The sequence below is a fragment of the Felis catus genome, chromosome C2 (genome assembly GCF_018350175.1).
Source record: "Felis catus isolate Fca126 chromosome C2, F.catus_Fca126_mat1.0, whole genome shotgun sequence".
NCBI classification, from domain to species: Eukaryota; Metazoa; Chordata; class Mammalia; order Carnivora; family Felidae; genus Felis; species Felis catus.
In genome coordinates, this window is record NC_058376.1 from 14,477,676 (window position 1) to 14,490,951 (window position 13,276).

At 37.8% G+C, this 13,276-nt stretch overlaps 2 protein-coding genes across 2 annotated transcripts; one reads left to right on the top strand and one right to left on the bottom strand.

Moving 5' to 3' along the window:
• Positions 1 to 1,576: 1,576 nt before the first annotated feature.
• On the top strand, positions 1,577 to 2,417 carry LOC102899561 (keratin-associated protein 6-1). Its single transcript, XM_006935954.3, has one exon. It carries the CDS (start codon positions 1,854 to 1,856, stop codon positions 2,100 to 2,102), a length of 249 nt encoding a protein of 82 aa, XP_006936016.1. The 5' UTR covers positions 1,577 to 1,853; the 3' UTR covers positions 2,103 to 2,417.
• Positions 2,418 to 8,928: 6,511 nt separating this feature from the next.
• Positions 8,929 to 9,545, bottom strand: LOC111562341 (keratin-associated protein 6-3-like). The gene has a single exon (XM_023260847.2). It carries the CDS (start codon positions 9,474 to 9,476, stop codon positions 9,228 to 9,230), a length of 249 nt encoding a protein of 82 aa, XP_023116615.2. The 5' UTR covers positions 9,477 to 9,545; the 3' UTR covers positions 8,929 to 9,227.
• Positions 9,546 to 13,276: the final 3,731 nt, after the last annotated feature.

Sequence of the window (13,276 nt, forward strand, 5' to 3'; positions counted from 1 at the left end):
TGTTAACTAATATAATTTAGTCATACACCCTTCTGGCAATGAATTTATTCAATATATAGGATTTAAGTCTAAAAAAATGACAATCACATTATTCCAACCAGCGTTCATTAAAAAATAAATTTCCATGGAAAGATAACTGATTGATGGAATCTAAAGTATGATAATTTGAAACAAGTATCTGATGTAGTGAGATTTTCTAACAGTTATTACCATGGTGAAGGAGGGACTGAAATGATACACGACTGTAATGATGTGTCTAGTTTGTGGAAATACACTTATCAATAAAATAAATAGAAAATACATGAAAAATGCATGGCAAATGGATAAGTGATTGTGTTTAACCTGATTATTAGTAGAAAAACATTGCTGTGTTCTATTTAGAGGCTATTTACCCTTGGATAATTTGAATTACTTATCAAAGCAGATGAACTGAATGAATTACAAAGATCTTGGGCACTGAATTCCACAGGAGGGTTAACTGTGGTTTTCAGTCTGGAACCCTCTTCGCTACTGCATAACCCAATCTTATACTCCTTGGTTATGTTTAAAGGTTATATGAAGAAATAAATATGTAATAACAATCTTTAGACACAGAAAATCATTGTATTGTGACCACCCTGGTCACTGACTATGGATTTGTGTGTGTAATTGTACCTCCTTCCTGAATCATCCTGACGACATAAAATCTAATTGTTTTCACATGATGACAAGATTCTCCTGGGTTTTCTGTACCTCCTAATAGCCTGGATTATCATAGTGAAAACAATGAAATAAAAAAAAAATTCAATGATTATTTAAGAGAGTTCCATGTGCCTGATTAAAAATAGGTTGCCTTTTTAACATTGTATATCTTTACAAATGAACTTTCCTTTGTGTAATGGGCAAAATCAAGTATCTGAAGATAAAAAGAAATATCAGTTAGTCAGAATATTAGCTGATTATTATATATTCCCAAATGTGAACAGATCTCCCTATTGACTGGTAAGGAATTACCAAAAAAAAAAAAAAAGTTTTGGGAAGCACTGACATTTCAGATAAACTTCTCAAAGTTAAAAAAATGGCCAATTGAAAATGGCAATTGATAGAAGTCTTAATAAAACAGGATTAATTATTATCACTCTTTCTGGTGGTAAGCTCTGAACAGAAATAGCAGTTCATAGGATAAACTATTTTTAGTGTCCTGAAGAAGAATTAGGCATAAAAAATAAAAGACTAATTTGTATAAGTGAAAACCCGGAAATGCAGTTGGCTTAGGCTGGCTCTCAAGACATGGGAATAAGCTGGCTGTTTGTTAAGTGTATTACAGAGATGGACGGGCATTGCGATTTTCTGTGCTGCGTCATTTCAGAGGAGGACAGACAGCTGAAACACTGAAGAGGAAGAATGTTTTGAAACAAGGTAGAGGCAAAACTCATTGGTTAAAAATGAGTGCTATTGGTTTTTGGAACGATAGGGAGAAGAATAGAGATTTTATTTTGTGCCAAGAGCAAGTCAAAATTGGCCTGCTGCAAATGCTACTTCTTGAAATGATGCCTGCTTCTTGAGGTTTAATTGAGTATTTGGTGTCATGCAGAGATTTGTATGTCTATCTGCTCTCATAGCTGACATTGAATTATTTCGAGGGAGTCCTGAGTCTTTAGATAAAAAAACAAGCTTCTTTAATGCCTCTGTGGTTTTATCTCATGGTTGAGAAACAAACCAATTATAGTCACAAGATTAGCCAGTGGCCTGACTTGTGTGGTGGGTCCCACTCACACTGAGGGCATATAAAAGGCCCTCTGCAGGGGAATTGTCCACAGTGAAGTGACACTTCTTGCCTTCTCTACCCAAGCACAACCTCAACAGCCAACACCATGTGTGGCAGCTGCTATGGAAACTACTACGGAGGCTGTGGCTATGGAGGCTGTGGCTACAGAGGCTGTGGCTATGGAGGCTGTGGCTACGGAGGCCTGGGCTGTGGCTATGGCTCCTGCTATGGCTGTGGCTTCCGCAGACTAGGCTGTGGCTATGGCTGTGGCTACGGGTATGGCTCCCGCTCTCTCTGTGGCTGCGGCTATGGATGCGGCTCTGGCTATGGCTGTGGCTTTGGCTACTACTATTGAGGGCACCATGGGAGACTTTTATCACCTGCACATGTAACTTCATGCTTCACCAGCCTTGATTCCCATGCCCTTGTGTTCCCACACTAGATTGGGATAATTCTGATGTGATTTGCAGATTACCTACAGTCTGGCGGCTCCTGTCTGGATCTGAAACCCTTAGTTATTTATTCCCAACCTTTGCTTCCCAAAAAGGGAGAATGTGATTTTCATCCTGTGAACCCACTTTATCTTCTTACTGGTCACTGATCCTACCTTGATAATTCTCATGCATGTTTCCCAGTGATCTTAATAAATTTGGCTAATCTGAAATAGAAACCTTGGTTTTCTTTCTATTTATTATAAGGAATAGAACTTATGGTATTTAACAATTTTTTTTTTGTATTTGCTTGATTCCAAGAAAGGTTGAAATTGCTTGTTTTTGCCGTATATATCTTTTGCTCTCTACGAGTTGCTCTACCAGTTCTATTGTGTCTCTGTTGCTGGGAGGTTTTAGACTAAATGACATAACATTTTTCAATTAGTTCATTTTGCTTAGCTCATGGTAAATATTCTGTGTATCTTTTTCCTGCATAAACCATCATCTGCAAAGCCTCCCTAAATCATTTTTTTATGTTTTATTTTTAAATTATAGACAGAAAAGTTCACTCCCTTGGTGTAGAGTTCTGTGATTTTGAAAAAATGCATGATGTTGTGGTACAACCATCACAATCAAGATGTAAAATAGTGCCATCACACTCCCCCCCAAAATTTCTCATGCTTTGTTTTCTTTGTGGTTTCAAGTTTTTATTTAAATTCCGGTTAGTTAACATACAGTGTAATATTGGTTTCAGGAGTGGAACTTAGCAATTCATCACTTACATATAAAACCCAGTGCTCATCGCAAGTGTCGTGCTTAATGCTCAACACCCATTTAGCTCATGCCCCTGCCCACCTCCCCTCCAGCAACCCTCAATGTATTCTCTGAAGTTAAGAGTCTGTTTTACAGTTCGCCTCTCTCTCTTCGTCCCCCACCTCTGGCCATGTTCATCTGTTTCGTTTCTTAAATTCCACATATGAGTGAAATCGTATGGTATTTGTCTTTCTCTGACTGACATTCCCCTTGGCATAATACACTCTAGCTCCACCTACAGCGTTGCAAATGGCAAGAAAAGATGCTCAATTCATCATCAGGGAAATACAAATCAAAACTACAATGAGATATCACCTCACACCTAGAATTAACAGAACAGGAAACAACAGATGTTGGTGAGGAAGTGGAGAAAGGGGAACCCTCTCATACTCTTGGTGGGAATGCAAACTGGTGCAGCCACTCTGGAAAATAGTAGGGAGGTCCCTCGTGCTTTTTCAAAACCTCTTTGCAATCAAGCCCTCCTCACACTCCTAAACCCTATAAATAACGGATTGTTCAATCTATCTACACCTTTGCCTTTTCCAGGTCATATTGTGTTGGGGGGTCCTCAAGATCATGCCCAGTCTTGGAGATTTGCTAGAAAGACTCATGGGCTTAGCATAGAATTGTGCTCTTGGTGAAGATTTATTATAGCAAAGTATGTCATGATACATAGCTAGATAATAAGGGGAAGGGACCCAAGCAGATTCTGGAGGTATCCTTGTGAAGACCTTCTTATTCCTTCTCGCTCTAGGAGGGGCCACACAGAACTTACTCTTCCCCTAGCAACAGAAATGAAGCAATCCATGGGTGTTATTTCTTCTCAAGGAAGCCCAAAATTTTAACTGAGAACAGATCAAAAAGGCTCCAGACTCCCACAAGGAAAACACTAGTTCAGCAAAAACCACATTGTTTATACAAAAAATCTAGGCACAGCGAGTCTTGCTTATCAGTTAGGGAATGGTGGGAACACTTCTGACATCCAATTTCCTGGATTTGGTATCAGGGTAATGCTGATTTCATAAAATAACTGAGAAATATTCCCTCCCCTCCTACTTTTTAAATTTTTTCTTCTCTCTTTCTTTTCTGGAGAGATTCCATATGGCTTGCATTGTTTCTTCCTTTCATGTTTGGCGGAATTTACCAGGGAAATTATATGAACTGTGAGTTTTCTTTTTTGGAAAGATTTTAATCACAAAATGTAGTTTCCCAAGAGTTATTTGACCCTTCAAATATATATTTCCCTTTGAGCAAGTTTTTGGCAATGTCCTGCCTTTTAAGGAACAGATCCATTTCACCTAAGTTGTTGAATTTATGAACATGATATTGTTCCCTGTGTCCTCTTATTGTTTTTGATATGATTATAGGGTCTGTAGTGATGTCCCTATTTTATTGCTACTCCTGGTATATGTATCTTCTTTTTTTCTTTTTTTCTTTGTGAGTCTTGCTACAGGTTTATCTTTTTTTTTTTTTTTTTTTTTTTTTTTTGAGAGAGAATGAAGGCATGCCTGAATGAGTTGGGGAAGGGCAGAGGGAGAGGAAGGGAGAGACTCCCAAGCAGGCTCCATGCTCAGCACAGAGCCAGATGTAGGGCTTGATCTCATGACTGTGAGATCATGACCTGAGCTGAATTCAAAAATCACACACTCAACTGACTGAGCCACCCAGGCACCCCAGGTTTATCAATTTGATTGAAATGTTCAGAGTTGGTGTTTGGTTTCATTTATTTTCTCTATCTTCTGTCTTAAATTATATTACTTCCAGCTGTTAGTTCTATTATTCCCCCTTCCTTTTTTCGTACTTTCTACTAATTATTTTGGAGGAATCTTGGAATACTGATTTGAGAACTTTCCTAATTTTCAATATAAAAATTGACTGCTATAAATTTCCCTTTAAGCACTGCTTTATTTACATCTCACAAATTTTGAGACCTTCTATTTTAATTTTCATTTACTTCAAATATTTTTAACATCCCTGTAAATTTTCTCTTAGACACGTACACACTTTGTATTTGAAGTGATTTTCGTATAAATGATACATTTATTATACACTTTAGCCAATTGACAGTCTAATTTTAGTCAATTTGACAATCTCTGTCTTTTAATTGATTACCTGAATATTCACATATTATTTAATTATTGTTACTATGGGAATTATTTCTACCATTTTACTATTTATTTCTGTTTCCATTTCTCAGTTTCACTTCACTGCCTATTTTGTATTATTTATGTATTTTTAATATTAGATTTTGTCTTGTGACTTTTTGGCTATATCTCTATATTTTTTAGTGGTTAATCTTGGGAATGCAATATCCATAACTAATATTTCAGAGTATTCTCAGAGCTCATATTTTGCTACTTTAACTAAAAGGTATACACCTTACAAACTTAAATGTCTCTTTACCATTGCTTCTTCTTATTGCATTTGTTATATATATCAATATACCTTGAAACGCCCTTATTCATTATTATAACATTTTCTTTTTAGTAGTTATACATATTTGAAAGAATTTAAGAGGGAAAGAGTTATCTGTTTTATTTACCCAATGCATAAAATTTTCTATTGCTTTCCCTTTATTTCTGAAGTTCTGAGTATCCCTTTAGTATTATTTTCTTTTAGCTGGAAAATTTCCTGTAACATATCTTTTAGAAAAAAATCTCCTGGACACAAATTTTCTTATTTTTCCTTCATCTGAGAAAGTGTTTATTTCACTTTTGTTTCTAAAGCATATTGTTAAGTATAGAATGTTGGATTCTTTTCTATTAGCATGTTAGGTATATTTTCCACTATCTTTTGGACACTGTTTCTGACAAAAAAAAATCCACAGTAATTTGAATCATTTCGTATATGTAATATATTGTTTATCTCTAGCTGTTTTCAAGAATTTTTCTCTTTTTTTGTATATCAGAAGCTTGGTTATAATGTATATGTGTCACCAGCTAGACCCCAAGTCCTGTACTTTACTGCCCACCCGCTTGTACTCACTAACCTTTTTCTTACATATTCCTCTAAGCTCTTCTTTCTGGCTTTCCTTTAACTCAGACAAATGGAACCCAAAACCACCCCCAGGTGATGGCAACTGCCTTAACAAAATCTCCTGCCTGCTCAACACTGGTTGAGTTAACCTGACTTGTGCCTTTTCAGATGGACCAGGGAGTGACCTCTGGAATGACCTACAATAGTCTTTACCTCCTTATAATACTAAAATCTCTGTCCAGGGAGGAGCCTCAGCCTAATTTATGTGACATGCAATGTATGTATAGGACTGTCTCCTCAAGGTGCATGCAAGACCTATGCCCGCCTCTACAAATAGGAGGCTTCCCTCTCTGAATATTCATCCTAACTCTAGAGAAAAGGAACCTATTCACCCTCTCCAGGGGAGTCATGGCTTTGGAAGCCATTCTCCATGATTTCCTTATTTGCTGTAAATAAGTTTCTTTGTGTGACCCCTCAGCCTGATGCAGTTTCTAACTCACCAAGGAGTGAAACTCACTTTGGTTCAGTAACGTAGAATCGTAATTTTTTTTTTAGTTTATCCTAATTGGGATTTATTACTTCTTGACTCTGTAAATTTGAGAATTGTACCAAATTTGAGAAAATTTAAGCCATTATCTCTTTAAATATGATTTCTGTGCCAATCTATATTCTTCCTCCATTTGAGATTCCAATGCCGTGAATGTTAGAAATTTTGGTAGGTCCCACAAACTCCTGAGGATTTTTATTCATATTTTTAAACTGTATTGTTTTTTGCATTCAATAATTTCTCTTGATTTATCATCATATTCTCTGACTCTTTCCTCTGATATCTCAGTTCTGCTAGTGAGCCCATCCAAAGAAACTTTTTTTTTTAAATTTCTGATATTAACTTTTAATTTCCGATATTTTTAGTTATAAACTTTTCATTTGGTATATTTAACAATTCCATTTCTCTTTTGAAGATACATTTTTTTTCTTTTCATTCAGTGCTTATCTTTACCCCGTGGATCACGGTTATAAAATTGCTTAAAACTCTGATAATTTGGAGGTTGGCATCTATAATAGTTTATCTGTTGTTGTTACCACAAACTTAACATCTTAAAAATCACACACTTACTTATTATTTTCACATTTTTTGTTAGTCTGTGCTCCAGGCATGGTTTAGAATGGTCTTCTGCTTAAGGATTTTTCACAAGGCTGCAGTCAAGGTGTCATCTGGGTCTTAAAACACAGAATTGCAGGGGCGCCTGGGTGGCTCAGTTGGTTAAGCGTCCGACTTCAGCTCAGGTCACGATCTCGCGGTCCGCGAGTTCGAGCCCCGCGTCGGGCTGTGGGCTGATGGCTCAGAGCCTGGAGCCTGCTTCCTATTCTGTGTCTCCCTCTCTCTCTGCCCCTCCCCTGTTCATGCTGTCTCAAAAATAAATAAACGTTAAAAAAAAAAAACACACAGAATTGCCTCAAAGATTGACTGGGGAAGGATCCATTTCTAAGCCCACATGTTTGTTGGCACATTTCAGTGACACACAGGTTATGGGACTGAGGGCCTCAGTTTCTTGCTGGCTATTGGCTAGATGCCACTTTCAGTTCCTTTCCAAATGGACCTCTCCGTTGGGCAGTATACTACATATCTGTGCGCTTAATCATAGCCTGTGAAGAAGAAAATATGGAAGAAAGATGCACATTATGATCTTACATAACACAATCATAAAAGCAACATCTTATTACCCTTCTACACTTACTGATTAGAAGATGCCACAGACCCTGTCACACGGAAGTGTGAAGGATGTGAATATCAGTAGGTGGGGGAAATGTGAACCATCTTAGTATACACACCAGAGCACTTCTCTCAATTGTCTCCTCCCTTGAGAATGCATCATAATTAGTAGGTTTTTGTATGCCATATGATTTCATATTGTACCTTGGACATTTTGAATATTATGTTGTGATTATCTGGATCTTGTTAAAAATCTTGTGATATTGTTATTTGTTATTGTTGTTTTCATTAGCAGGAGATCAGCCTGGTAAGCTTCATTCTACTACAATTTGTCTCAAATTCATGATTGAGTATGAGATATATATATATATATATATATATACAGTATATACTGTATATATATACAGTATATATATACAGTATATATCATACTTTGATATATATATCAAAGCTAAAGAAGAAGCCTGAAGCCAGAAGGTAAGATTTTTTATACATTCAGCTATGTTCATATAATATGTTCTCAGGCTGCAATATCTCCTGTCTATTATGAACCCATAAAAATTAGTGTCAAATAACTTGCTGAAATATTGATACTAACCCGTATCTATGGCAAATTCTAAATCTTTTGAATAGAGCACTTGGGCAAACTGAGCCATATTATTTTCCCCTCCACTCCTAAATACGATTTTCTTTTGCTGATCTGAATGGTTGATAGGGCCTGTGAGCAACTAGGTATAAGTGAAGATTAGGGTTCTGTGTGGATTCCAGTGGAGAGAATTCATACAGGGCTTTCTGCACTGTAGGTTTGGCATGCACTTGACAAAGTTCCATATGTCTTATGTAAGTACTATAAGTGAAACTTATTGACAGCATCAGTACTCTTAAATCTCTGAAATGTCAACTTCAGCCCCACATGCCAGGTCTCTGTTGAGACTGGAGGCAGCCTGAAGTAACCAGTAAGCAACTACAGAAATCTATAGAGCAAGAAACATAAAGAGCTAAAATCATTATAAGGAAAAAATATATTTCCCTCTCTTTACAAGATAAGAAATAATATTTACAAAGGTCACAGATTTTTCTGTAGTCACAAATCTTGGAAGCACTACATACAGTAAAACACAAGGTGATATTGAGGACAGTTATTTCCTGAAGAAAAGTAATTGTTACCCCACTAACGACCAAAAAAAAAAAAAAAGAGTCAAACTCTGCATAATACATAAGTAGAAAAAAAAGTTTTCTCTTTCAGATTTATGAGGAAATTCAAAATTTATTAGGAAAACAGAGAAGCAAATTTAGCATAAAATTACAAAAACAAGCACTATAGCAACGTCATCTTGTTGCAATATGAATTCACAGGTTGAGTTTTATATTCTTCCAGACATTAAGTGACATCAGTTCCAGATATCAGACTTTTAGCAAATCATGTCAGAAGTTTACAGGGTAGTGTAGAAAAAACATCACTTAGGGGTGAGGCAGAAAATTTGTGTGGTTCAGAACTGCTGAATCATTAAGTGATGGTTCAGAGGGTGAATTTCTCATGGTGTTCTCAGTAGTAATAGCCACAGCCAGAACCAAAGCCATAGCCACAGCCTAGTCTGCGAAAGCCACAGCCATAGTAGGAGCCATAGCCACAGCCCAGGCCTCCATAGCCACAGCCTCCATAGCCACAGCCTCCGTAGCTACAGCCTCCATAGCCACAGCCTCTGTAGCCACAGCCTCCATAGCCGCAGCCTCCATAGCCGCAGCCTCCATAGCCGCAGCCTCCATAAGAGTTTCCGTAGTAGCTTCCACACATGGTGTTGGCTGTTGAGGTTGTGCTTGGGTAGAGAAGGCGAGGAGAAGTGTCACTTCACTGTGGACAATTCCCCTGTGGAAGGCCTTTTATATGTCCTCACCCACCACACATGTCTTGTCATTGGCTAATTTGTAGGACCAATGTGAGTAATTTGTTGACTTCTGGTTTTAGACATGGCTTCAGAGGCAATGACAAGATCTGTTTTGTTTCACCACATCTGAACCAGTTTGTGGGCCTTTAATGAGAATCAGTTGTCTCAGCCTCAAAGCTGTACTCACAAGATCTTTAGTTGCCCTTTGTAACCAATCTCTATGGCAAGAAATAGCTTTTTTATTGACAAACTGACCTGCTCCCAACAAATAATTTTACCTTCACGGTATTGACATTCAGCAGATCATACTATTCTACCTTAACCTCAAATCTCTCCACCTGTTATTACCACCCCCTCCAAACCTATTATTTTCCATGAGGGATTCTTCCCATTTTCACGTGAACAATGCTTTACGACTAAAAGCCAAAATTTGTTACTTGGCTTCATGAAACTTTTGATAAAAAACAAATAGTTTGGTATTCGGAAATACTTAGACTTTCTCATTTGCATTAATGTTTCTTAAAGCTTTTAACACTCTATTTTTAAAGCATGAAATATTTTCCTCATGGTTTCAAATTTATATCCTGAATTCACAGTGAGGAAAAAGGGAAATGATGAGATTTCATTTGATTTATGAAATGACATTTTCATGAAATATTTTTTTTTTATTTTTTTTAACGTTTATTTATTTTTGAGACAGAGAGAGACAGAGCATGAATGGGGGAGGGTCAGAGAGAGAGAGGGAGACACAGAATCTGAAACAGGCTCCGGGCACTGAGCTGTCAGCACAGAGCCCGACGCGGGGCTTGAACTCATGGACCGCGAGATCGTGACCTGAGCTGAAGTTGGCCGCCTAACTGACTGAGCCACCCAGGCGCCCCAATGAAATATTTTTTAAAGAATTAGATGTTTATACTCTTTGTGATCTGATGGGAGTATGGCATTTTTAATTTAAAACAATAATATTGGCAGAGATAATGTCTCATGGAACCTACTAGATTTTCCCTAATAAATAAACTCTTGGTAAAATATCCCATACCATGGGAAATATGAGAAACACATTGCTACTATTATAATTATTATGTTATTGCTTTTACTACAACGAAGTTCATTGTTGAATTCAATGATAAAGTCAAATAACCACTGTGAACTTCTTCGTTCCTAGAAAAATCAAATCATAGGAGTCAATAGAGCATGTTTGATATATATAAACTGAGTGTTACTCTATGTTTTCACATATTTACCAAATTTTTCTTCAGGAAAAATTTTAATTTAATTTTTACTAAATATAAGCTCCTTTGGAAGCATATTTTTAAAATGTATATTCATTAATCACCATTTCTCTGTGTGAAGGTATGTGTATTGTATCCGTGTGTGGGCATGTGTGTGTGTGTGTGTGTGTATGCAGCTGCCACTTTTCTTTTAAAGGGGGTTGGGGCACTTCAAATCTTTTCCACTTGCAGGGACAAAGCCCTCAGTATGAATGCAAGGGGTTTCAGTAGGAGACTTCCAGCATGACTAAAATGATTAATGCAAAGGAATATGGTTGACTTACACAGGTATCTATCTCCTATAAGAATCTGGAGATTCAATCTGCTTGTTGACCTACCTACAAAAAGTTAGGATGAAAGATAATCACAATAACTTAAGGGTCTGTGTATAAGAAAGCAAATCTCACCTAGGGAGAAGATAGAAGGAATTTGAAGTAGAACATCAATGAACATGTGTATAAAGTCTTTTACCCGGTATTAGAAATAACTAACTCTGCCTGCCCTGAGAGTAATGGATATTCCCAATGAGGCAAACTAAAAGGAGGTAAACTGAATACTTTTCTTTAAGTTGTCTATGTTTGAGGGGTTTACATACGAACACACATACGTTCTGATAGAATAAATCTCTAGTTCAGTAGTGGGTGTGCATAGATCAATCTTTTTTTTTTAATTTTTTTTTCAACGTTTATTTATTTTTGGGACAGAGAGAGAGCATGAACGGGGGAGGTGCAGAGAGAGAGGGAGACACAGAATCGGAAACAGGCTCCAGGCTCTGAGCCATCAGCCCAGAGCCTGACGCGGGGCTTGAACTCACGGACCATGAGATCGTGACCTGGCTGAAGTCGGACGCTTAACCGACTGTGCCACCCAGGCGCCCCTAATCTTTTTATGAAAGGAACTAGCAGTTCCAAATCAGAAGATCAATCCGGGGATGCGTAATGACTCCAGCTTTCACAAGAAGACAAGGGAAACACTATCGGCCATTTTTTTTTAAGTTTCGAATGTTTAAGAGCCACATAATTTAGAAAAGAATAGCAAGCATCCGTGCAAATGGCAAAATCCGAGAAGAGAAAATACATTTGTCATGAAAGAGTCGATACCCAAATGTAAACATTCATTAAAGGCAGAAAAATATGAATATGGGGTGAGATGGAGGGCAAATTCAGAAATTCTAAAATCTCGACTAAAAGGCTAATGAGAAAAATGATACAAAAATATCCCGCGTCGGGCTCTGCGCTGACAGCTCCGAGAGCCTGGAGCCTGCTTCCGATTCTGTCTCCGTCCCTCTCTGCCCCTCCCTCACTCTCCCTGTCTCTCCCTCTCTCAAAAATAAAATGAAAACATTAAACGATTTTTTAAAAGAATCGTACACACGCAAGGTGACAAACAGAGAAGAGGAGCAGGGAAACATTTAAGGGCATTTTCAGGAGGGGAGTTCCTATTTAGTTTCATCATCAGACATTAATAATTAAAGGATACTAATATTTAAATGTCCCGGGAGTTGCTTTGCCTTTCCTGGGGAAAATAGCACCCAGTAGATATTACCTAAGATATTTTCTAAAACAATATTACCTACACAATGTTTTATATTTACATACAGGAGACAAAAATCAGGTAGTGCTGAGAACTGCCGCTTGAGTCTGTTACTCCTCTCTACTTTTTCGCGGGTGTAAAATGTCAATGGTTTTTACCACATCTCAGAGTCTTTCTGAGGATTATGTGAGGTAATGCACCCAAGGGGTTTCACGCAGTAACTGCTCTGTGGTAAACAGCTAGTAACTGCTGTGGAATGGTCATTATTATTAAAATAATAATTATACATTGTTACACAGAGTTCTGACGTAAGGGTTCCATGAACAGCCCCAGGCAAGATAAACAGACAATATTCCCATGTATACAAAGAAGCAGAAAATACACCATGCATATGATAGTGCATGATACCCCATCGACAACATTTATTAAATTCCAGGCATGGTTTAAATGCTTTACATGTCTTAACACATTTCATTCCCATAAAAGCACTAAAATGTAGGTGGTGATTTTTATATTAGAATGGCAAGGCCCAAGAATTTGCATAATTTGCCCAATGTCATAGGCAGCTATGTGATGGAATCGAAGTCTCACACAGTGCAATGTTGCTGGAAGCCGAGCTGTCCCAGCCTGAGTGGCAGGGCCCGGGCTGTGGACGGATTGGTGACTGCAGGCAGCCCACCGACAGTGAAGCTTCTGGTCCTCCTGCTTTTAGGTAATTTGGCTTTAATAAAGTACTTGGGGTATCGTCTGTCGGGGAATGGCCCTCGGCAGGCCCCCTGGGAAAAGAACCATTAGGGAAGAAAAGAAGGTTCTGCAAGAAATTGTGTGGCCTTAGTTTAGCCCTTGACATCCCCTAAGGAGACTGCTCTACTTACAGGAAGGATAGCCTCATACGTTTGCCAGCA

Coding starts and splice junctions, on each gene's coding strand:
- LOC102899561 (XM_006935954.3), top strand. CDS start 1,854: ATGTGTGGCAGCTGCTATGGAAACTACTACGGAGGCTGTGGCTATGGA.
- LOC111562341 (XM_023260847.2), bottom strand. CDS start 9,476: ATGTGTGGAAGCTACTACGGAAACTCTTATGGAGGCTGCGGCTATGGA.